Genomic DNA, 26,719 nt, shown 5'->3' on the forward strand with positions numbered 1-26,719 from the left:
AACGAGCTGGGAATTGGCTTTTCTTTCCCTGAAATGCAGTGCCAACAAACCCAGGGGTTCAGGGATGCTGAGAGCAAAGAGCAGCACTCCAACAGCTGAGTGCTGGAGCAGCCTGTCCAGAGAGGGGCTGAGGAGACTTTCCCTGGGGATATTCAAAACCATCTGGACACGATGTCCTGGGGAGGGCTATTCCTGTCGAGCAGGGATTTTTCTGGGAGGTGGCTGTGTCTTCATATTTCTCATAGAGTGAGGTAAAGCATGAGGAGAAAAATGCAAACAAAGGCAGTGAGGAGAGTGAGGGGGCAGCAATGCTTCAGCAGTTATGGGAATATTGGTGTTCAGCTCAACTGAACTTGCCCAAAAATGTCAATAAGAGCTGTTCTGGCTCGCATGACTGGTCCCTTGCCATGGATAATAATCTCTCACACCACACCTGACATACCTTCCCATGGCCCTGCACCGGGCAGGGACTGCACAGGGCTCTCACCCAGCTCCAGCCCTGAGAACCTATTGTGCTCTGCCAGGAAGTTTCTGAACTGTGCACACTCAGGAGGCTGAAGGAACTCTCCCTAGGCACCCAGACTGTCCCTGGACACTGAAGGGGAGCTACAACCTGGCCTCCATTTCATACAGACAACTGTGGATCAGGTATTTCAGTCTCAAATATAGTTTAAATTGAGTTTGTAGGCTTAGGCTTGAGAAATTAGCCTTCAAAGAGTGACCAGAATTATACATTGTTTAAACCCCTCCAGTCTCAACGCTGATATTTTAACTCGGCCTGAACAGCTGCCCTCTGGTTGCCACCCACCCAGCTCCTTTATTCCCCACTCCCAAAAGTGGGATGTAGACCATGTTCCCAGTGCTGGTGTGACAAAAGGGATCTCTCATCCCAGCATCCCCACCTTGAGGGCTCCTGCATGGCCCAGGGTACCTGCCTTCTCCTGCATCCCAGCCCGGAGCAGAGGGCAGGAGATGAGGAGCCCCCTACACAGAACATCACCCAACACCAACCAGAAGTGGTGGGAATTGTCTTTCCTCTGTCCTGGAGCAGAACTGGGAAAACTCAGAGCACTGAAGATAACCACTAAATAGCCTGGCCAGAGGAAGGCCACAAGGGTCACCTTTTGGGCAGGGCAATGACCTAAAAAAGGTGCAAGGACACAGCAGGAGCATGAGGCAGAAGTGACACAGTATGGGGGGACAGCCCTGACAAGAGCTCCTGAGACATTCCACAAACAAACTCCTCATGCTATAGGATGGATAAATAAAGGGGGATGTCACACTCTTGCCCTCCCTGCCTCACCCCTCAGGAATTCCCTCTGGGTTTTCTCTCTGCCAACACACCGAGGTGTGCCCTCACCAGGGAAGCCACCCAGGTGGACATGTGGTGACTCCTATGACACAAGGAAGAGCATCCAACTGTCCCCACCTTTTCTCCCACACCCAAGAGCAGCAGGACTGCCCAGAAACCATCCATAACAACACACCTGGTGAAATGGTTTGGGTCTGCGGGACACTTCCTGAAGATGAAGAAATTATCTAAGAAAGTAGTAGCAAGAAAAGTGGTCACAGGTCTGGGAATGATAAAGTTGTCTTAAAGATGCTCTTACATTATTAGGTCAGTGATGACAATTTGTTACTTCTGAAAAGTTGTTTTACCTATAATGTTACTTTAACCTTCTTAAAAGTTTTTTCTATACCTCCCCCTCTTTTAATTTGATAAAGCAATCCCATCAGGCTCCCATGGATAGACGGGAATGTTTCCTAATGTTACCTTGAGATGCTCTTCTCTTCACATCCACTAAATGCACACTTAAAAAAAAAAAGAAAAATAAAATTAAAGAAGCTGATGAATCTTTCAGGAACCCCAAGTGTCACATACAGGTGTGGATTCATTTGCCTTTTTGGGAAAAGCATGGAGTCACAGAGTCCTGGCCCTCATTACATGTCATTCCTCACCCCCTGGCTCCTTCACTGCTCTGTCTGCTGTTGTGAGGCTGCTCTGAAAGAGACAAACAGGGAATCACCTCGGGTTTATTCCCCTGGGGTTATTTTTAACCTGGATCTTCTCACCGGGTTCGTTTCTGGTGCAGCTCTACACAAAGGAGATGTACCTGCAAAAACCAGGAGCCATTTGCAGTCCATGGCAGGAGGGGTGGCTGGTGGGAACAAGTCCTTAAAAAAGAATGGATGATGCTCTTGTACCTGAGTAACACAAGCAATGGGATCCAGGGAATAAACTATTCCCCTTGCTGTACCCAACCATCAATCACACTCCAGGTTCTTATCATTTCATCTAAAAAGCCAAACTCCAGCATTTTTTCCAGTAAAAGCAATGCAGATTTCAATCATGCATCTCCTTGTCACGCTTTTCTCAGCACCACCAAAAGACCCAACGCTGCACCTTTTCCCAGACCAGAGGCTGCAGAGCCAAAAACAACAAAAAGAAAAAGCTAAATAAACATTTCTTTCATCAAGAAGCTCATGGGTGAGGCCTGAAGTATTGAAAGGTCTTATCTGCAGTGAAATCCAATGTCCAAACTTAAACCTCAGCTTGGAAACGCTCCCTGGGGTGAGGCCGCCTCCACCCCAGAGCCAACAGAGCCCAGGGAGGACATACAGGATGCACGGGAGCTTTCCAGACCAGCAGAACTGGGATGGAGCTACTGGAACAGTTTAGGTTGTCCCCAGGTGAGGTATCCTGGAAAGCAGGACCAGGAGAGCACGGAAATGCCAAGGGGGCTCAACTCCTGGCAAGCTCAGAAACAAATATACAGGAAAAATGCTGCTGAGAAAGGCTGATGTACCAAAAAGGGAAGATACAGAAACATTCAGAAAAAGATGCATAAAAGCATAAAAAAGCAGGGCACAACAGAGTAGAACCTCTTACAAATACAGGCACACGTGTTAATTCCTTACAGAACTCCATTTTCTCTACAAATATATTTGCTGTCTCTATTAAGGTTTCCTCATTGGGCATCTCCTGGATCTGAAAACTCTTATCCTTGCTGTACATCTCACAGGAGCAGAAAACAGGAATTTATTCAAAGCCTCTATCTGAGATTATCACATATCTGCTGCTTCATTTCAAGAAGCAAAGAGCTGTTTGTGTTTAGAATGAGAACCATTTCTTCCCATCGGGTTGTCACAGGAGTTCAGTGCATCTTTTTGCAGTGAGCTTGGACAATTACCAGGTGAGCTTTGAGGAGCACAAGTAACACAGAGACATCCCAGAGGGTGCTGAACATCCCTATGCCCACTGCAGCTCACCTCCAACCAGCCCCTTAAGTCCAAGCATCCTTCTGACCTTGGCCCCTGCTACTTTTGAACACATGCTGTAATTCTGCATTTTCTTGTAGCACCAGCACACACAAAATGCTGCTTATATCTCTCCCAAGTTAATAATAACACTGCACAGCCCAGCTGGTGCAACAAACACCACGTCAGGAGAAGAGCAACAAGGAATTCTTCCAGACCTGGAAAGAAACATCTCATTGCCACCTACAGCCCTCCAGGATTCCCAGTCCCAGCTTCACCCACTTGTTTTCCAAAATCTAAGATTCTCTATAAAAAAAGAACACTGTCTATATCTATGCATATATGTACCCAGCTACACTCTTTACAAGTAACTTCCCCATTTTATGAGATCTGACAAGGCTTTTTCCCCAAACGAATTAAACTCGTAGACACTAAATTAAAATTAGCTTGTTCTAAGCAATTCTTAAGTATGTAGAAATGTAGTAAAGCATTTACAGTAATATGAAGATCTGGTAAAATCCAATCCTTGCACAACAAAATGATGAGGCAAACAAGATGAACAGATGCATGTAAAATAACTGTGTCCATTACCATCAGTACAAAAATGTACAAATTGAGATTACTCCAGATTAAGAGACTGAAATAAAAATGTCTGTAAGAAGTTCCTTGCATTACGAGTATTTGGCTGCCAAAAATCTTGGTACTCATCTGTAAAAGTCAAAGTCTATGTTGTTTCTTGCCTTAGTAACTATTCCCCACCAGTTCTTACTCCCAGAGATATCATTATTTCAAATATAATTACATTTAACAATTAATGCTCCATGCAGTGCAATTCTGCTAAATCAGTGCTTGTGTTTTCCAGAGACCAGCACTCCTAAACCTATGGAAGGCTGGTGCTTGTGCCTCAAAAACCCACCTGACACTTGAATCCCAGCCCACACTGCTCTTTTAAGGAGCAATTCCTCCATCAGCTCAGTAACAACCCAAAGAAGGTTTGGCACTCCTGGTCTTCTCTGTTCAATGCCTAATAACTAACATTGATCAGAGGGGTGACTAAAGCCTCAGTCCTGACACTGTGATGCAATCTGGAGCTACACATGTATTTTTAAACCCTTTCTTCAACATTCCTTCAGCCATCTGGCTGATTTCAACACTGGCTGGGCACCAACAGCAATCACTGCTCGATTGTCTGAAACACAGGAACAATTTGTTTGCTGTGGCAAAGAAGGAATTGAAATAACCACGGTAACAGCTTGTGCTTGAACTTACAAGGAAGTTGAAATGCAACAGGTATTTCTAGACATGAGGTGGATCAGCCTCATCAGGAATTTGGCAATACAATGAACGCAGCAACTGCCTCTCCTTGCAAAAGGATTGCAGCATGTTTGTACCCACAGAGACTACTCAAGAAACCAAACCATCATCTCGACTAACATCACTGTGAAAAACCTTTCAGCCCTGCTTTTGAGGTGAAGAGTTTACCACATACAGGAAAACAACAAAACAGAAACCACTGTGCCAGCTACATCTACCAACCTCAAAAAATTTGAATTGCTTTTAAGAAACATAATTAACCATCTCCTCTTTCAAGTCAAAGCTCCTGTAGGAAGTGGACCTCCACTCACAAAAAAAAGCAGTATTTTTGATTTCAAATACATTTCATGCACCATAGTAAATACTGAGAAAAGTGTGTACCCCAATAAGCATCCACATTTAAGTACACACACACGGTGGAGTACTCGGAGACAACCAGCATTCAGCTGAACAAAAATATACTTCCAACAACAGAATTTCTCTATTAAATCCATGTTTATTGCTTAAGTTTTATCACAGTGGAGATTAAATTATGCTTAATCATCCGGTCAGTGCTTTTGTACCTTCTTTAATGCCAAAAAACCCCCACATTTTAAACCAAGTCATTCATACACTCGAAGTCTTCTCACCATCCCACCATTCATCGCCTCTGTGTGCTCCTGTAGTTGCCACGGGCTGCGAGATTGTAAAAAGGTATAGCTAAGAGGCTTATATTTATAATACCATTTTTTTTTTGTTCAAGTATTCAGAGAGCAGCACGAGTAGCTGCCCTGCATATTAGAAACATGTCTGCACTGTTATTTATTGCTGTAGGACCGAGGCTCCTGATGGAATGGTGATGAAATTTTGCATCACTGTGTATGAAGATGAGCTCAGCATCCCGTCATCATCCCAACTCCTCCCATGTTAGTGAGCGACACAAGGCAAAACGGGCTTCCCTCCCTTCCCTTCCAGCCACGGGGCCTCGAACTACAAATAAATAAAGCGTACACTCACAACGTGTGTAGTGCAAATTCCAAGTAAACAGAATGACACGGAAATAAAACTCAGAGTTGCCAACTTTGGTTCAGCGGGGCAGCAAGGATCCCACGCCCGGCGTTCCCGCCCCGGGAGCGCGCACCGCCGCCAGCGTCCCGTGTCGGCGACAATGATTGAAGGAGACTGTGGGAGGCAGGGGGACACGGGGCCACCTCCGCACGCCAGGCGGCCAGGCCTCACCCCACACACGCCACCAGCCCCGGGCAGGACGGCTGGACACCGCCCGCGGCGCGGAATTCCTGTTGGCAACTACGTGGAACATGGATTGCGTGGCCCAGACTAATAGAAGGTAATGTTTGTTTCTCCAGATACAACCGTTGAAAGAGAACATCTACAACATTGCGATTCAGAAAGAACTTAATGAGAATTAACAGGAAAGACATTCAACTCTGGGGGAGCGCTGTGTGGGGGTCGTTCCCTTTAAACAAACCCCAAGGAGTGGTTCGAGTCTTGCACAGCTCTGGGCCATCACAAAACCTTCTGCACTAAGCACAGAGCTAGATTTTTATAAGTTGTTTTTTTTTTTCTTTTTGTTGCTGTTTCACTTATTTTTCTTAATTATGCAAATCTACTTCCCACACAGCCGTGTTATTTGGAACTGAAATAAGACTCCCTAATGTTTTTGTGGCATAAATTCTGTATGCAGAGAAAGGCGACAAAATTTTGTCTCAGTTAAGGTTAGGACACGCTTAGACTTACTCAGGACCCTTTTCTCCAAAGTACTGGTAGCGAGCAGAAGAGTCATGCAGCTTTATCAGTAAAACAAGTACATATTTTTGCCATTTTTCTTCAGTGCTCATTAAGAGTATTCCTATTTTTTTAAACGTTTGTTTTCTCAGTCCACAACTTGCTATTTCTCACATAAAGACTGAGGGAAATCATTTGTGTTTTAAACAGCATTCTTACACAACAGGTTGAACCCTTCCACAAAGGAAACACAGAACTAGCACTAGAGAGATCTCTCAGCTAGAAGGATGGAGATATTAAAATAATAAAAAAATAAAAGGAGAACACCTCTGCAAATACAAAGAAACCTCTCCTCATTTGGGACACACACACTGAGCTTTTAAAAGCTGAAAATTCATAAATACGGTCATTGTATAGAACTTTAGAGAATTAAGGCTTCTAAAAACTTCAGTGCCAAAATAACCTCTCTGCATATCAGTATTAAGAATAAAATATTTTCCATTTTAGGTTGTGCTTGCCTTTTTTTTTTTTTTTAAAGACTTCTCTTAGTTCCGTAGAATTTTGTCACATAATATTACATACTGAAGGGGAGTGTTAGAACTGCTTATTGAGGTTTTAAGTAGTTGTTAGACTAAGTTACAGCGATAAAATTCGATTACTGATCTGATTCATTACTACTTTACATGGGGCTATTGGCTCATTTCACCTTTTTTTCATGCTTAATGTGGCCATTTCTTCTATACTTGCCATTGGGGATCCCGTTCTGGTAGTGTCCATTAACAGCGCTATGTTTGTCATTGGACCAGAGATGTTTGCTCTGCTTGCAGATTAACTTTGCCATCCTGGCCAAAACATAGTAAAGTAAGGCAGCACCCACTAGTAGGACCAAGGCAATATCCAGTAAGAAATACTGAAAGAGGGAGATGCTGTAAACAGCAGCACGTAGGTGCTGGGCTCCGTTGTGGCGCAGGATGTAATTGATCCAGTACACAGTCCGGTTCACGGGGTGTCCAGGCTGGTCCTTGTGGATCTCCGACAGCCTCCGCGCCCGCTGCCGGTAGCTGGAGGGAGGGAAGCAAACAAGGAAGAAAGGAAAAGCTGTCATCTCCTGTCACTGTGCTACTGAATCACCAGAGAAATGCACAACAGAGAGAAACCTGGGGTTGATTTTGCAATAAATCGCTTCCGCCTGGGTCCAGAGTTTCGCCCAAAACTTTTGGTTTTTCACCCTGGCAGCTGATCCTGCCAATTTCTTCCTCTCCCGTCTGCAGCTTATTTACACAGGACTTGCCTTTCCACCAAGGATAATTGCACAAGGGGAAGGTGATGCAACTGATGGTATCACGGTCGCTATCAACATTCCCCCTCTCTGCCTCTGCCCTGCTGCTTGCTCCTGACAGGAATCTCCTTTCCCAGAAACACTCAGCTGCCATGAAAGCAAGAAGCATCAATAGCACCACACCCCAAAATTAGGGTTAGCCCAATACAACATACTGCCAGATAACCCCTCACTAATTTTTATCTGGATATAAGTGGTATTACAAGCCAGAACAGAAAAATAACACTAAGTATAATTTTTTTTTATACTAAAATCACAGAACTTGGTCACTCTTCCTGAGTACCTCCCCATTTTAGCTAAAACCCAAACTGTGTATATGTATCTTGCACCAGGCCCTGCAGGCAACACCACAGCCAGACTTGCTCGTGTGGAGTAATCAAAACAGACACAAAGGGACTTTGGTCTGCAACACAGAATAAGTTGGGACAGGTTTGTTTCCATAACCTCTGTGCCCTCCACATGGCAACTGCTACAAAGAGCAAGCAAGACAATTGAGTTTGGGTGCTGAGCAACTAGCCCAGCACCCACACAGAAACCTCAGCTGTTAGGTAATCTTGGGAAATAGGACAAACACAAGACTTGCCTCAACTGTACACACAAATAATAAAACACAGTTTTTTCCCACTGCACAAAGGCCTCCTGTCCATTCACACACAATCACTCATTCCGTACCTGGGGTCATTAATAACTTTTACTAGGGCTTCATACAGCTCGCTCTCAGTCATGGTCTTCCAGTTGAGCAGGATTCCCATCCCTTTGGCCTGCACACGGGTCATGGTGTCGTAATGGTCTCCGAAGAGGGGAATGCCCACCACTGGCACCCCGTGGTACATGGTTTCAAAAATGCTGTTCAAGCCTCCGTGACTGAGGAAAGCCTTAATGTTAGAGTGACCTGGAACCACAAGAGGCATGAAGGTTAACATAAAGTTGCTGAAGCACCTGGGTGCAACAAGTTTATCACCACGTTTTTATAACCGCAAATCAGGCAGGTTAAAATTACTGCAGCTTGTTCTGAAGTTCTACCTAAACCCACTCTGCTGAAATTCCTCATGCATTAAATCATTTCCTTATACACTGAGAGAGAACAGCCAAAGTAAAGAAAGAAAATTCTCATGTGTATGAGTTGTGTCAAATGATTAATGGAGTAATTAATATGCATTGCCTACTCCTGAGGAGCTGCAGGCAGTGACTCCAGCAGGTTCAGCAGTACACTTGAGCAAGGGGGAGAACGGTTTTGTATGGAATATAATTTTTTTTCAATGGCAGGACAACTGATGTCACACTCTCCCTAAAGTTTCACGCACCTTACTTGAGCTTAGCAAGACCTGACAATCACAGCAGCAGCCTGCCTGCCTAAGAGCAATCCTGTAACCAAAACAAATCTACCTGCTCTAGGAGCCATCTGCCTACTCACTACGTTCTCCAGCTCACACACACACTGATGCTTAGTGCACTCATCAGCTCACATCAGAGCTGTTTTGGGAACACACAAACATCCAGGTCTCCCAGAAGCAGTCAAATATTCTGTGGCCTCTCAGATCTGCAAGGGGCTCAGGTAGCGTTTGACAGGGAAGACAAAGAAAAATAAAATATCAAGTTTCATTTCCCCCTGAGAACATGAAGCACCTCAGTTCAACAGAATGGTTATCAGCTTGCATCACGTACCCAACTTCTGGTAGAGTTTTTTCTTGTCTTTATAAAACAGTATTTACAGTATTTCCTAAAACCTACTCTGATGCTCAGTTTCATGACTCCTCCTTGAACAGTGCTTCAACTTAGGTAAAACATGAAATTCATATCAGGGAAAGACAATTAACAGAGAGGCATTCAATTCTCTCTTCAGATCCTAATTTAAGGTTCTTGCTCCATGACTGCTGTGACAGAAATTATCCTGGCTTTATAATAACTACTAATTCAGTGGACTATTTTTGAAAGAACAAACTGAACTGCAGTGAGAATAAGCAATAAATAATGGAAACAGATACTCACCAAGGAGGTCATTTTGTGGCAACCATTCGATCAGCTTGGTATTGTTGCCTAAATTCCTTGGTTTGTTTCCTGAAAACCTAAACCAGCAACATGAAATGGAAACAGTTATCAAACCCTCCCAAGTAACTACTAAAGGATAGGGTTGTTTTGTTCATTAGAGAGGACTGGAACTGCAACTTCAGAAAGAACCAGCTACACTTTCCCAATCAAGCAAGACATACATTGTTGGAACTCTGGTTACCCAGCAAAGAATCCACAACACATCTCTGCAACTGGCTTGTACTTCTGTATGTCAAAAAAGCCTACATTATTTATGCTAAGTTGTATAAAAGCAATTAATTATGTCACTGGCTTGCCCTCCCTAACCAGAAGGGCATTGAATCTACAAAAATCCCTTGATTTAGCATCATGACATTAAAAAGTGCCAAGCAGTACTCACCACTTTTCTGTCCAATACACAAAACCAAACCCCAAATCCCAAAAAAACTCCAAGTCATATCTGACTGATATTTAAATACATAAATTTTAATAGATGGCTTTAAATGAAATTGTTGGGTTGGCATTAAAAAAGCTATTCTCAAGAAAAATCCTCCAGATTTATTCACTACAAAACAGGAATGCTTCCTCAAGAGGCATGTTCCAGGGAAAAAGAAAATCAGTATGATAAATTTGGATTATTAATTAGAAGCCAAGCAGTATTGTGGGATTCATAAGAAAACAGTGGCTCTACTCCAAACTAAAACTGATGCCACCTTTACTACCACATTCTCTGCCACAGCCTGAAAAATTCACATTTTTCCTATTCATTAGTGGGATTTGACCCTTGAACTACGGACAGCAGCAAGGACATTCCCTAAAATATTGTGGGGAACAGGCCACCAAAACTATTAATACAGCTCCAAGACTGTGGCAGGGTTGTGAGACACCTACATAAGGTGTAAGACACTGAATATTTGAAAAAAAAAAATAAAAAAGGTTCACATGAACTCCACCAAATTATATCAGTGATGCTTGGTGTGAAGCAGAGCTGACTAAACAGTTTGTAGATTTTTACAGAGAGTTGTGAGCACCACTCAAGATGTTTTCAGAACTAAGAACACTTCTTTTACTGAGTCTGACTCCTGAAAATTTGTCTTCCTTCAATTTCTCACAGAGAACAAGCAGCTGAAAAAATGAATAATGAAAGCCTGTGTTTACACATAAAAAAGGACAAGGGCCTAAAAAAGTGAGGGAGAAGGGGAAGAAAGAAAATTGAGGCTTTTCATCATCAGGATTAATTCTTGAGCCCTGGGGTAGTTCCTTCATCAAAAATAGAGAGAGCACGTCCTAAATGTTATCATCTTTGCTTGTTTTCACTGTCCCTAATCCTTCCAAGGACATCAATTCAGCCTAGGAGTGTAACCACGCCTCATTCTGCCATGACAATAACTGCTTCTCCTTGTTACTAGGATATTGCAATATTGTCATGCCAAGTGTTTTCAGGAGTGTCACATCGTCTGTGCCACCCAGGCAGTCTCAACTCCAGCGGGAAACAAGCGCGCTCCAAACCACCCCAAGCTGCTCCAACACTGCCTTTACCTCCAGATAACCCTCTGGGGCAGCCTTGCCAGGGCGTGTGCCAACTTATTGGCGATGTCTTCCGACAGGTACTTGACTCCAGCGCCGAAGGAGACGAGGACAAAGCCGTTCTCGTGAGCGCCGTTCACCCACGCCTGCAGATCCTGCGGGAAACAAAGTTCACACTGAGCACCGCAGAGGCACGACGCAGGGACAGCAAGCAAACGCGGCTGGGAAAGAGCAGTTTGTTGGTGCCTTTGCTGCTTCAGAAGCCAAGGTTCACAAACCCCAAGCATTCTAAAAGTCACCGAACGATGCTCGAGATTCAGAATCCAGAGCAGAGGCCATGAACAGCAAAACCCTTCCGTGTTTGTTTTAGCTGCACTGTTAACCGCCAGCGGCTTCAGACGATTTGTCCCTCCTTAACTGAGCAGTTGACACATTCACAAATTAACAGGCTGCATTTTAACCCAGCAAGGCACAAATAGATCCATCTCATAGCACCAGCTTGGAAGCCCTGCACAGGAGAAGTGTGAATGAAGCCCGGGACTCAGCTGTGACATTTCCAGCCTTTAGCAAAGGGAGAGTGCTTCAAAAGCCTTGCTTTGCTTTCATTTATATAAAACAAATAAACACAACTTGAAAGAAGCCAGAGCTTCTAAAAACACTGTCAGTTCCTACCGCTCAAGGAGTAAAGAAAACATACCTTTTGCTTTTTAAAGCATAGATTTAAATTCTGGGGTTTTCCTAACACAACTGTTAGCAGCAGAAACAAACAAAAAAAAAAGCTACAACTGACATATCAATCAGAAGAATATCTCAGGATATGGTTTCATTCTGCTCTCCTCAAGTTTAAGCACAAGCCTGCCCAGCACCAGTGCAGCAATAGGAAATGAGCAAAGAGCAAATGAGGAGCTCACAATGTGCCTCTTGTCCTGGTAATGCATAGGAGGGCAGACAGTAATGGAGTAACGCCGTGCTATCGTACCCGAGCACAAAATCCAGCACACTGCACTGGGGGCTGTGCACTGCTCTCTGCTGTAAAGCAAATATATTTCCATTTTATTTAAAGTCCACAGCTCGTCCTTCTCCAGTGCACTCTTGTCCTTTTTTTTAATTCATGTGGAGGGAGAGGGAGAAGGCAAAGGAGGGGAAGTGACTCTGACCTGCCTCGAAGCTGAATCATTTATTAGGGGCTGAACTTGTGACACGAAAGTTTCCAAGTGGTTTTGTGATTTATTTAAAGCTCGTCCTTGAATCTTACTTCAGGACCTAAGGCATACTGCAAATGTCATTATATTATAGTCACTGTAGTGCTTCAGCTAGTTACATCTTGATGTCTTTCCCATCAGCTGTTTAAAGCTAAAGAGAAAACTTTTTGCGGGCTCTAGGAGAAACCATCCTGAAAAGCCCAATTTTCACAGGCCCTGGTCTTCACAGGGCACTCACCTAGCCAGAGGGGCAGATTGCTGAAGGTTTCCAGAGTGCCTTCCTGATGACACCTCCCTGACAGAGGTGCTCAGGAAGCCACAAACAAGGTATTGGTGCTGGCTCTCCAACATAAAAGCGTGGCAGATCTTGGGATACAAAGTCAGGGCAGCCTTGCCTGCAGCGACTGTGAGATGGAGTTCAGGACACTGAGGCAACGTGGCAGGCAACAGCAGCACCTCCTGGGCTGCAAGAAAGCCAATTCCAGCCTGGAAGTACCCCATGAGATACAGACCTAGAAAGACAGGCTTAGGAGAGCATGTGCCAGCATCACTTCCTTCAAGCTCAAGCATAGTCCATGCTGATGAGCAGGAGGCCAGCAAAGGTGGCAGGAAGATAAAGATGTGAAAAAAAAAAAAAAGGAAAAAAGAACATTTCAGTCAGAAACAGGGACAGGTGGAATATCGAGGCACTGCTTGAACTTCCAGGGATGGGGATGTGGTTTGGAAAGCCAAAGGTAAATGGGACAAGGGACCGCATGCCAAAAAGTTCCAAGTGCTTCCTGCTTTCTTCATTTTCGCTTTTATTGGTTTGGCCTTTGGCAATGCCAGTTCCCTCAGAGCAGAGGAAAGTCTAAATAAACTGGACATAGACTGCTTACAGAGGGCCTAACAGGAATGCTCCCAGAAATGCCAAGTGTCTGGAAACTGGTGTGGAATGGGTGGGGAAACAGGATAAATAGCAAGTGTCACTTGCACTTTTACAGAGGAAAATCCATGGAGCGGTCTACTCAGCCTCAATTTGATCCCTGGAAAGCGATGGAAAAGAATTCTGGACCATCCTGGCACCAGAAGGTCCTACCTGTGACTACCTCTCCTTGGCCAGACACTTGATTTCTGCTGCTGGAGATGAACCTGTTCTAGCTGAGGATGGGCTCCCGATGCCACTGCTCCTCTGTGCTTCATGAGAAATTCCAGGAGACTTCACAGATCCCATGTATTCACACAGTAACAATAATACTTTATTATAGGACCATAGAGGAGGGATAAATAATTCCCTGTAATGGAATTTCTAAAATAGCATTCAAAAAATCCCCATGTATACCCAAAAATAGCTGCTAGGTATTTATAATTTTATGTAGATGAATTTTTAAGCTAACTTTGTCACCTACAGACTTTTGCATGTTGTTGTGCAACAGCAAAGTAACCTGCTCTGTGTTGTTATGGTGGCTTCATAGCCAAGCCTCTGTAATTCTTCCCTTTGAAGGTAATCCCACTGCTTCAGTGGAACATAACATGGACAAAGGTGAATTTTAAATCTTGACAAGATTTTTCTTGGCAAGACAAGATCCTACCATCAGGCCAAAAGCATGGCATTTTTTTGTCATATAAAATGGGATTATATATAAAAAAACTGGAATACAAAATAAAATAGTTTGTATAACAGAGCCTAAATACCCAGACCAGAGCTGGATGATGCCTGGCCAAAGCTGAAGCAGAGGAACCTGATGTTGTCCTTGGAGTTTCCTTTAGAATGCTAAATTAGGAAGAATATAATTAATTCCTCAGGGTCAAAACTGCCCAGTGGCAACCTCAGGAAGACCCAGAGAGTTTCATCTCAGCTTGCTGTGTTTTGACATCAACTGAAAGTTTCTTTCCTACCCCAGATTTTACCTGTGCTTTACGTGGTGCTGTGAGCAAGAGGAATTGCTTACCCACCCTTTGACCTGCAGCCCCTTTCCAATCTGCTTCCCCAGAGGGGTGCTGGACATCACTACTGCAGAAAATCAACTGCAGACTTTTCAGGATGAAGGCTCTTCCTGCAAACATCGTTCCTGGCATAACACAGCCCTGATTCAAGGGGATCACTACATATGTAGGAAGTTGGGTAAAAAACAGGGAATTACACTGCATCCTCTTGCAGCTCCCTGAGTTTGTGATCTGGAGGAGTCCATTATTCCCAGGTCCTTAAACTTACTGTAATTATTTCTGTGACAGCTTTTTAGCATGGAACTTCTAAACAGGGGATCAAGTGAAACCGAATCCAAGCAAGTGGCATTGCCAGGCCTTTGGTTTTAAGACACATCTGAGTGTCCTGGTATTCAGATGTGCCAGGCCATGGCACAAAGCCTCAGCATTTTCTTGTATTTTGCCTGTTCTTTGTGCAGTACTCAAGGTGCGATACCCACAGCAGATAAAGAGCAGGCTGTGCTCTTGGCACATCTCTGAAAGGGACCGAATACTTCAGCAGCACTGTGACTATAGCTATGAATGCCACTTACTCCTTGCATGTACACACTCCTAATGGTCACCAAAGAGAAGCTGGGAGCAAGGCTCACAGAACCAGAACACTGGAAAAGCACACACTGATGCCAGAGAGCAATTTTGTCTGCCTACAACTTCTGCAGCCTTCAGTCACCTTCCTACCCGTCCACTCACTGGGGCCATACTAGCCCTGACATCCCCCACAGCAGCCTCGATGAACCCACAAAAAAGCCCTCAGAGACGTCCAGGTTCATCCCTCATGAACTCACTCCTTTCTTCCCCTTAAATCCACTTACACTTTTGACCTCCAGCACACTCTGCCCCGGCGATCTAATTACTCTCTGTATGAAAAGGCACTGAGTCAGGATGAGTCATTAGAGCCGCCCTCATTAAAATCAGCATTCCCCGATCGGGCAGCACTTCACTGCTCCTGCCTCACAGCACAGCCACCTCCTTTTGCCCACTTTAAAGGATTTCCAGGTTTCCTGTAAACTCAGGATGGTTTTCTTTTAACACAAGGAAGCGAAATTACCTTTTTGGAGGTCTAACCTAGAGAAAAAAAATTAGGGGGTAGGGAGATTGTTACATGATGAGCTGCTTTGAGCCTTCCTCAAACTCTGTTTCAAACTTGAACTGAGCACAGAAGTGAAGTTAATTCAAACTTAAGATATACATCATCAGGACTGGCATTTCTTTAAATAGCTCTTTCTTTCAGTGATTGGAAGAGAACACCTAACCCTCTCTCTCACCCCAAAATATAAGAAATGTCCAGGTTTTCTTTAAACTGAGGCAAGGGTTTTCCCTTCTAAGCCCTAGCACAGCCAAGAGACAACAATGCCCCTCATTGAGGCTACACTGCCAACTTGACAAACCTAGCAGTGACTTAGAAACAGGCATCTGGCTTTTCCCTTCCAAACCAGCACTCAAACCTGAAGGAATTATAACCCCCAAACGTCAATGAACTTGACAGCAAAACTTCCAATAGGAAGTCTAATGAAGATTCAGAGCAGACACTCCCAGAGCTTGTGCACATCATGTCCATTTAAAGTGTAGGCCTGGCAAGCCTAATACAGCACATATACATTCTGAGCTCAACTGTGAACTATATTTTCCAGCTCAGTTATGGTTTTCATCCAGTTACAGCTTTATACACATTCATTATAAAGGACCACCTAATAAACATATTATAACCAATTCAAATTTTCACTTAAATGGTTAAAAAATAATGCAAATATCACCCAATACCTATATAATTACAATTTTCATTGAAGTTATTTTAAAAGTTATTAAAAATGCATACTAAATCATAAAAAACTTAAAGGGCCTCTACTTGGAACACTGTGCCCAACCCTGCCAGGTCTGTGCTTGTTTCCATGTAAGTTCTGTGCAAATCCATGTCCTTTGGGAGAAATAGTACAGGACTCTGTGCTTGCATCAGGACAAGAGGTACTTATTGATCCTTGCTGTACTATAGGAGTGAGGGGGGAGGAATAAAGAAATAAAGTCCATCTTTTGACCAATGTGAGACAGGAATGCTATTGTGCCAGCCCCACTGTGTGGGCTTTGTTCTGCCTGGTTGTCTAATTAGCCATTCTCTGCAGGCCCCGGTGCTGGGCACACAGCTGTGAGCAGGGAGTGAGGGCCCAGCTGGCAGTAACCAGTGGTGCCTAATACTGAGCTTTGTTTCAGATAAACAAAGTGCACAAATACAAACATAGGCGGGTGTAATATCCGAAGCCTTCCCTGTTCAGCTGCTCCATTCAAATGTGCAATAGCACAAACGCCTGTTCTTCAGATATGGCTGCAAACCACCCTTTCCCCAAGGCAGAGCACAGGCATCCTATGCAACTTCTCCCAGATAATGCTGCTTACAGCAGACAAAACCAGATCTATTTTAAAATAAGAAGCCACATTAAGCCATCTTTAGAAAGGAGATACTCATAAATTAACAGAAAGGTTTAAAGACCTTTTTTTTCTGAGTGTGCAAACTTTTCTGCTGTCCTCTGAATAGTACTTCTCTCATGTGACATAGTTATATTCCGTATTAATACATTTTTATTTCTGACTTTGCTAACACAACATATCAGAACAGGTGGTCTAAGGTCATACAGGTGCCCTTATACAACCTTTATCATCACAAACCAAACAGGATCATATAACCTCAAAGTTACAAACTCCCATAATTCCACAGCAAACTCAGAGAAACTATCACTCCAGGCAAAGCAAGCTGTTTGTATTTACTTGCCATGAATTTTTAAGTCAGTCTAGAACCAAAAATAGGAGTTTTTATTTGCTTGGAGCAGCCAAGGACATAGAACAGGCCAGTGCACACGGAGGGCACGAGGCAGAGGATGGAGTCAGCCTCCCTGACTCGGCACAGCCAGCTGCTGCTGCTGGCTGCGCATCGCCCGGCGCCCTGCTCACACTCCCAAGGTTATTTTCCACTGACTCAACTCCCGCCTTTCAAAAACTAGGGCCACCAGGCAAAAGCTAGTCTCCTGTTTTATCAGGACTTGCTCCCTTCCATATCACCCGTCTTAATTAAGTTCTTAGTTCAATTAAGAGCAGACACGCAGCTCCCAACGAGGACAGGATCCTCCTGAGCCCCCGTTTCCCTCTGCATTAATAACAAGTTAATTCTTCTCTTCCCTGGGCTTTATTAATGACCTCTGCCATACAAAAACTGCTTGCAGTTAATAGTCACACAATTTTTTCACATTTTGTAATTCATACTGGCACAGAGCAAGGTAACTCCAAAACCTTGTGCCTATCAAAGGATTGTGGCATTAAAGTAAATCCCTGTTTTCTTGCCGGCTAAGAAGAAAAAAACTTGCTAGCAGTTGGGAAACAAACTCTAAAGATCAGAACTGTTCCCTGTCAGAACCCCAAGCAGTACTAAGTACAGTCACCACATATTAATCTGACAATGCTGTTAAGTCTTTCAATATTAGACACAGATTCAGCCCTGCTAAAATGCAGACAACACTTTCATATTTTTAAACTAATTATTTGCTGTTTTTATATATATATATACACTGTGTATCTGCCTTCTCCAAAACACACAGGCTATGAAAATAAATTTTTTAAAAAGTCTTTAAGATCCTACAAAGCTTTCCAGTGCCTAAAATGGTGTAGTTTCTTATCCTGGACCTTTACTGCCTTTTCCCATTTAGCATCCAAGAGGGACACAGAGTTCAAGCCCATTTGACTTTAAAGAGGAATGTAATCCACACTCCAAACCCGAGTAAGGAAATGCAGCCCCCAAGCCTTTGCTCCTGTGCCTGAGCCCCTCTGGAGCTGCAGGCGTATCCAGTGGAGCTCTGGGAACAGGCTCTACCCAGAGCTAGAGGTCAACCAGGAAAGTGCCACGCAAGGACTTCCCTGGTGCAAAAATCCATTACTCACCAGAGCTCTGGCAAGCACCCTGGGAAAGCAACCTTGTCTTTCAAATGAATGGGAGGAGTGGAAAACAGGGAGCTTGCCCTTCAGGAGAGGTTATTAAAATCACTGCAGAGAGTGGCAGGTACAGCAGAGGGATCCTCACACCCAGGGTTCCCATTAGAAGCCTTGCTGGCATTACCCCACAGGCAGCAATCTGTTAAAAAATACCCCAAAAACCACTTTCCTAAGCAGGAATGGGAAAGTTTATAATTATCACGTGGAAATGCAAACCAAGGTTTCACCAACCCTCTCAGCAGCTCCATATGGAACAAAAAACTCTACAGGAGTTAAGAAAAAACAGTACTGAGGATGAAGACTGTTTTTACTTATTCTGCCTACAGAACATGAAGTCAAATGAAATTGCTGATAATACAGTTAGGAAAATTGACAAGATGCTAAATTATAAACACAGACCTCTGTATTACAGATGCTGACATACACCCCACCCATAAATCCACATGATAATCTCATTTACCTGGAAAATTTTTTCTGTCATTGTTCTAGTATGACACCTTGCTCTGTGGATGGTAGGAGATAACAATTCTAACTGCAGCTTTAAATCCTTTAATCTAATAACTGCAATTTCTTCTTCATTTCCCTCTTCAGATAAAACAGCTTTTCTTTCTTCGTGGGGTTTACCTCCTCCCTTTGCTTTTTTTTTTTTTTTACAGCTTTATGAATACATGTAAAGTATATATATACATACACAATACCTAGATATATTTTTTAATATTATATTTATATAAAGAAGCCACCAGTCACCAGAATTTATTTGAAAAGCCTATGATCAGCTGGTTCCTGAGCCTGTGCAAGACCCACATCTGCCACCCAGACTCCCCTTGCTCAGGGTGAGCAGCAGAAATATTGGCAGCAGAATTCCCCCATGAACAGCTCAGGAAGGGGTCTGCTCTCAAAGCTGGAGACACCTCATCCCCCAAAGCAAGGTATTAGCCATAAACAAATTATCCACTTCACCTTTAAGCAGCTAGGACATGTGAAAAGCAGTCTTGATTAATGTTTTTTTTTTTTTTTTCAAGTCAATATTAATAATTAGGCTTGCTACTCATAAATGCCAAGTTTTGAGCACATCCCAACTTGCCAAATTAGAGGAATGTGGTACCCAAACTCAAGGATGTTCCAAATACCCCAGAAAAAAAAGAACATCCTTTGAAATAAATTCACATATTCTGTTTTATTATAAATGGGAGAAATATGGGAAAAACACTGGCTCATTATTTGTCCTCTATGGAGGCCATCCCCCCAAATTTGGAAGAGACGCTCAGTTAAACCACTGCAAGTTCCCAAAATGAATAAATCTTGTTAGTTTGTATGTTCCAATATGAACATGATAAACTAGAATATTTAAAACCACAAAGCCTGTTTACAGTAGTAGCTTATCAAAGTGGTTTTTGTTTGTTTTTTTAAGAATAAAAATAACAAAGTCACTTCTCTTGCTTTTAGATTTCAGCTTTCATCACCTGACCTAACCAACATCTAAGGTCTGGAACTTCTATTTTCCATTACCAATACAAATAACTGCTTGAACCCAACAAATAACCAGCCTGGATTGTAATCCATGAACCAAGCAAATTTGCTTTTTGACGGACAGCACAGGCTCACTGAAGGTTGGTGCTCCTTGGACTGCTCATGGGACGCCAGCTCGATGCCTGGCATGTGCACCTGGAGGACCTGCCTTCCTCACAAGTTTAACTGGAGACACTTAACCAAGCTCCAGAATCAACCCTGTGTCCTTTCCCGTGTCTTGCACTAAACAGATGCTGAGTCACATTTCTTCCCAAATTTAAAATGCAGCAGTACAGCAGACCAGACATGGTTCACCAGCCCGGTCCTGCTGGAGCAGCTGAGACTGGACGCTACGGTTTTAGGACTGTGGGTACCTGGAGAGTTCACACAATGCTTTCTTGTAGATCAAAACATCAAATTCTAGGGGGGAAAGAAGCTTTATCTAAAATAATTTCAGAGTCAAAAGACACGATCATACAGTTCAGTACAGAACTTATGCAGTGCTGCATCATCTCCATCTTTAAAAGACTTTTTGCCTCCCCAGCTGACAGCCACATGCATTTTCAAACAGGTCTGGAATTGCTTCATATCACCAGAAATTTACTGTCCAAACAGGTCTGTAAGAACCATTCCCTGGACTTTAAAAATAATACTAAAATGATGGTGCTACACACCATGCACAACAGTCTACTGCTACAGTCTGCAAGGGCTTATAGAAGTGTCCTTGAATCTGAATGAAGGAGAAAAGCCAGGTTTAAGGAATAAAACATCTCTTGATTCTCCCACCTCTTTTTCAAGATACATATCAGTATCAGCTAATACACCTAGTAAACACACAGCTGTCAGCAAGGCTCAGGGAGGGGGAAAAAAACCCAAGAAAACAAACAAAAAAACCACCAAAATACTTTTCAGCGAAAATATTTCAAAGGCACCAATTTGCTGCATAGACTTTGATCTGTATAATAACGAGCTCAGATAAGAGATGTCCATGGACAAGTGAGGAAGTTCCTGTAATTATCTGTTGACAGCTGCAGCTGTAAGGACAACTTATTACTCCAAAATGAGAACACCCTCGTCTGCAGCATAAAATCAGTTTCCTCATGGACTGAGTACTTCCCAAGGCAGCTCCTTGGAGCATGCCTCAGCTTCCTGCCCTGATTCAGGGACTTATCAGGCTGATTAATGCCTAGTACACATCAACCTGGTCACAAGGCATAAATGCCAGAGAAGAGGTTTCCCTGTTCTTGCTTATAAGGGTGTCCCTTTAAAAAGCCAGCTTCATTCAGATCCCTCTGGAGAAACGTAGTGAGGAAGAGGCAGGGGAGCTTGTGATTTTCCTAATGGCCAACGACAGTTATCTGGAAAATACTGCCAGGGAACACTATGCCCTCAACAGTTTAAGGCACTGATGACCTTAAGGACTTGATACCCAGTCTGTCTCTAGCTTTTCATCTTTTAAGGCTAATTCTGTTCATGCTGCCCTCTAAATAATTCAGCATATGGTTTTGTGAGATACATACAAAATGCCAGACTCTGCACCCACCACCTATAAGCAAATAAAATTTCACAAGCATGTGGGATAAGTCACCTTAATCATCTCCTTGTATTTAGCTAAACAGCGCAGCACACTTTGAGCAAGAAGCACCGTCCAAACCCAGTTTAACCAGCGAAAATGTCACACTGGCTCTCACAGAACACAACCAGAACCGCCCGTGCAGAGCTTTGCAAAGCCACCAACAGCCCTCCCAGCGCGGCAGAGCAGGGTGACAGGGTGTGCTCGGCTTCATCCACCGGCAGCAGGGATCCGAAGGGGCAATGTGCCATCCCCAGGCACTTCAGCCACTGCCTGCCCAGGTGGGAGCCGCAAGGCACCGCAGGGAGCCGGGCAGAGCGGTGACCTCCAAAGGACGCGCTGCTCCCGCCGCTGGCTCCCCCTCCTTGGCACGCCGAGCACTGCGACTTCCCGAGGGACACTGCGCCAAGCGCAGCCCGACGCCGGGACACTGCCCGGGAGGGAGAGCAGCGACGAGGATCGGAGCCTTCCCGAGGCGTCTGGGCAAGCTGCGACCCAAAGACACGCTCGCAGTTTGTGTGCCACAACCGGGGGCTGCAGCGTAATTGCTACAGAGCTCAGCAGCAGCTAAAATCATGCTTGACACAAGCTAACTGCAGAAGCAGCAGGGACGATGTGCCCCAGGATTGAAATATTAATGCAGATGGGACAGCAAAGCTGGGTCAGACTTTATATATTTATATATATTTTTTTAATATATAATATTAACACAGATGACAGGCAAAGCTGGATCAGGTTTGTTTCCCCTCACACTGTTACACAACATGAATATTCAGCACCCACTGCTACATGCTACCTTTAAATCTGTGCTTTTCCAACTTTTCTTTCAAGAAGTTCAGGGGACAGGTGCAGAATCTGGGCAGCCACAAAACAGAGCTACCCCATCCCACGGAATGAAAGAATGGCCACCGTGTAACACCTTAAGAGATCTTGACCTTAATCTCCTCATTGACCACTTGTTACTATCTGCCTCTTCATTTTAAGATGCTGCTTATGAAGAGAAAGCTAGAACTTTTATGTGTAGGCATTCCATTATGATTAAACAAACACTTGGTTATTTTTGGTGAGGGGGGAAAAAGGAAAAAACTGTTGCCAACACAGGGGTGCCACTACTGAGGTGCCCCAAGGTAGTCTGAGCAGGTATTTTGGACTTGAAAGAACACCCCGGATTTTTTTCCCCAATGCTTGTCTAGCAGACGAAGTTAAGCTACTTGCATGCAGTTTTGGTGAATTCAAGGCACCTGAAAGACTTGTAATAATAGCTTTAGTGGGCAAATTTTAGCTGCTGTATCCTGCTGCGTGCTGCCCCCCTTTCTAATCATCGCCCACGGACAAGAAAATTACTTGAGAGAGCTGCTGAAGCATCATCAATTCCAGCCCAGCACAGAAACATGAACTAGCTCTGCTTCTGGCCCACCTTAATGCACCAAACTAGAAGCTGCAGAAAATAAATTAGCCAAGGCTGCTGCCTTGGAGATGCAGCAAGAGCAGAGAACAGCCGCAGCACGCGCTGTCCGTGCTCGCAGTTCTCATCTGCCAGGACAGAGGGACACTTATGAATTTCATCCAATTGCTCAGCAGACACATACTGATGGCCCAATAATTTACCTACAACACACACCACAGGGGTATGTGCAACAGTTTAGGCATGGACAAATGACAGGATAAAAGAGGAATGTGATCACTTGGTCCCTCTCTCCTGTTCAATGAAAACTCATGCTTTGAACACTAAGAATGAATTGCCTGATAAAATTGAAAAGGTAAAAAATGTCTCAGCTCACAGATAATTCTAGGTAGCTCCTTCCCCCCTCTGCAACAAATAATTGCCACCATTTACTTGACCTACAGGTCTGTTTCAAGGTCACTGTCACTCCTGTTACACAGAACATCAAAAGGCACAAAACAGACAGCGTTAACCTCATTGTCCAAACTGATTACGCAAATACCTTTTTTCTCTTACAGAAAAAGGAAATACAGTCTGGAAAATGAAGGAAAAACCCAATCCAGTTAGCAAAGTTTTCCTGAAGGGAAAACAAGGATAAACTTCTAGACAGCACAAGGGTACCTTCAGTCTGCTTTCTCAGGATACCTGACCCTTCCTGAACACAAACACACTGATGCACATGTGGAAAGAGCCAATTAGAAGCAGCACTGCTATGGTAATCTCTGATGACACCCTGGAGAACAGACAATAGCACTTTTCATACAAAAAGCAAAGGCTGACACAGCCATTTTAAAAAGCAAATTGTTGAGCACTGCAGGTCTACCTAGCCCTTTTTATCATCTGGCCAAAAACATCCATTAAAAACCTCCTCCAATTCAAGATCTATTCGTTTATGTACACATAAACAGAAGTGCAAAGGACATTGTTTTCTGTGAGATCGTTCTGCCTGTCACTCACCACAGTATTGCTCAACAGAGGCATTCTTAGGTGTAACATATCAAAGATCACTGAACTAATCAAACTTAATAATTAATCTGTGCAGCCAGGATTTCTGCAGTCAGTCCAGTCACTATCACCATTTCAGTTTGAAGTTCTGCACGTGATGCTGTGCACGTGAACAGTAAAGATACATATCTGAGTGCAGCCTTAGTGCTTTCTTTGCCAACTCTTATCTCCATTTATGACTCGGTACAGTCTTCCCAGGCTCACGTATGCCTAGAGTTAGAGTCATTATCAAACCTAAGGGAGGCACAAAAACAAATACCATAAAAACACCCATACCATGAAGTTACCCAGCATAACCTACCAGCAGGCTTCTTTAAGTGTGAACAGTATTCATCCATTCTCCCTCATACTCATTTTAAACCACATCTGGTTAAAAGCTACTGATGTGATTTCCAAGGCAGAGTGCACTGTTTCTCACCTCTAGAGCAGCATTAAGCACTTCACTCAAAAGCAAAACACTTCCTGCATCCAAAAATTATTAATTTTGTTGCATTTGTGACCAACAGTTCCCCTCACCACCACATGAAGTGACTTTCATGGAATATTTCACCAAGCAACAACAGCAAAGGTCCCACCTGAAAAAAATCACTGCTTAAAAACAGCCACTCATCACATGAAGTCAAGCAGAAAGCACAGGAATTACTGTAAAACTCAGCAAACCTTACTTCTGGCAGAGGGCTGGCTGGCTTCGTAAGGATCCCTCCCACATAAACAACGTTGGGTAGCGTAGGTCTCGGAAACTCCAGCGCTACATCAGTGCAAAGCATCCACAGGCTGGATCCATGGACCAAGTCATACATGGACCGCTCTGGAAGAACCTTGTGTTTCTGCATTATCCTTTCATATTTTGGCAGAACCAAAAAGCTGACTCCAAATCTTGAAATAAGATAAACAACAGTATTTTTAATCCTCTCGAATAGGTTCATGTGATCCGTCAGCAGCGAGTTAAATTCTGGAACGTAGGACAGGGGAGCTGGAGCACCCACTTCTGCTGGATACCAGAGGCCAGTGGAAAACACGGCATACTTAACCCCTAAAAGATGGGCTATAACAAATCCACACATCTCGTTGGGATCTACCAGGAGCAGGTCAAACTTCTCCTGTTTGAGGGCACGCATGAGGTTTCGGTTGCCAACGATCATGTCGCAGTTCTTGGAGTAGTGGTCCAGGATATCGAACAGTTCGAGGGCAGTCAGCCTCCCCGAGAAGATGCTCCTCATCTTGGACTGGAGGAAGTCATCCGAGGTGCTGCTGTTAAAGATCCCTGGGTAGCGCTGAAGTCTGTAGTGATTAGATGGAGGAATCTCTCTGCCCTCAGAGAGCAGAAACACTGTCTGGTGACCTTGGTCATGCAAGGCTGAGGCCAGAGTCTTGAAAATATAAAGATGGCTTTCAAACATAATTGGCGGCACAACAATGATTTTGGCAGCCCTCGCTATCCCAACAGCACTCCACAGGAGAATGAAGGCTGGAGCGTACGGCTTCATAGCTGCAAAGAGAAATAAGAGCATTACATCACACACTACATTTTGCAGTTTAAGCACACCACCCTTTCATTTGCATGGTTATGAGCATTTCCACTGTGAGTCCTTCTCCAATAGTTACCCACAGGCTTCGGGTCGTCCTCCTCCAAGCTGCTACTTGTCTCTGATTTTAGCATAACATTTTCTGGGTTTTTGTTTTCACATAAGCTAACAGGACAGAGAAGATTGAGGACTTTTTTTCCTCCTAAAAGGACATGCAAATTCACACCATGTTTTTCTTTAGTATCAATGACGATCAGATACATAGGAAAGCAAAAAATCAGGCAGCAAGACACTTCCATTGACTCCAACCAACTTTGAGCCTCCGAAAATGACATTCTGCTTACAAGAACAAGAGTAATAACAGGAATTAGTACTGCACACGTGAACACTGCAACTTCCACTGAAGCACCTGAACAGGTACTTGATTCTCAACCTAGTTAAATCAGCACTTAAACACCCATTTAAACACCAGCTGAAAAACCCCAGTGCCATCCTGGAAGCACTGTTCCTGACAGCAGCACACTGCTGGGGAAAGGGAAGATACTTTTTACACGTGGTTGGGTGATCTAAAATGCTGTATGCAGCAGAGGAAAGCAAAGTGCCTTAGAAGCACAACAAGGACATGTCAGAAACTCCTCAGTCACCATCACCCTCCTAGAACAGAGGATTGAGTACAAGACAAACTGAACAAAGTCTGCTCTTTCCTCATGCCAAATCAATCCAGGTGGAAGCCTCAGTCTGTTGCAGTGTCCTTCATAAATAAAAAACAACAGATAACACTGCTATTCAGTCCTTATCTCCCTATGGTATAGCCATATAATCCTCCTACAACCCTCCTCCCTCCTGAGACTGCTCAGGACTTTTTCTTAGTTAACGTTACATGGGTTACTGGCTAACAAGTAGAGCATCTCATATTTTATATAGCTATTTATAAATTACTATATTCCTATACACTTTTTATGTAAAAAGTTTAAAGGTTTTTTTTGAGTTATATTACTCTGTAGTAGGTTTTCTGAAGGATGTCCTTTTCAGGTAGTTGTAGGCAGCAGTTAGGTCTCCCCTGAGCTTCTTTTTCTGCCAGCTCCCTCAGTTACTTCTCACAGGACTTATTTTCCAGATCCTTCACCAGCTTCACTGCTCCTGGCAGGATGTGCTCCAGCACTTCCATATTGTTCATTGGGTTAGAGACCCAGAACTGGACACAGCACTCGAGGTGTGGTCTCAAAAGGCCAAGTACAGAGGGAAAACCACTGCCCTGGCCCATGCTCAGTTATCCTGAACAGGACCCTGCTGGAGGTTAATGCTCCTTAGCTAAGAGAGGTGCTAGGAAAA

General features: G+C 43.8%; 1 protein-coding gene across 10 annotated transcripts in view; it reads right to left on the bottom strand.

Annotated features, from left to right (window-relative positions):
- Nucleotides 1–5,048: 5,048 nt before the first annotated feature.
- The window catches only part of UGT8 (UDP glycosyltransferase 8), a 36,048-nt gene continuing 14,377 nt past the window's right edge, over nucleotides 5,049–26,719 (bottom strand). For all 10 annotated transcript variants that reach the window (XM_064416028.1, XM_064416027.1, XM_064416035.1 and 7 more), the window contains 5 exons: nucleotides 24,527–25,350; nucleotides 11,204–11,346; nucleotides 9,626–9,702; nucleotides 8,309–8,528; nucleotides 5,049–7,358 (listed from right to left, as the gene is read on the bottom strand). In XM_064416028.1, coding sequence (XP_064272098.1) covers nucleotides 6,995–7,358; nucleotides 8,309–8,528; nucleotides 9,626–9,702; nucleotides 11,204–11,346; nucleotides 24,527–25,348 — 1,626 coding nt within the window. In that variant the 5' untranslated portion in view covers nucleotides 25,349–25,350 and the 3' untranslated portion in view covers nucleotides 5,049–6,994. The remainder of the gene's footprint in view (nucleotides 7,359–8,308; nucleotides 8,529–9,625; nucleotides 9,703–11,203; nucleotides 11,347–24,526; nucleotides 25,351–26,719) is intronic.

This window comes from Passer domesticus, chromosome 4, assembly GCF_036417665.1.
Source record: "Passer domesticus isolate bPasDom1 chromosome 4, bPasDom1.hap1, whole genome shotgun sequence".
NCBI classification, from domain to species: Eukaryota; Metazoa; Chordata; class Aves; order Passeriformes; family Passeridae; genus Passer; species Passer domesticus.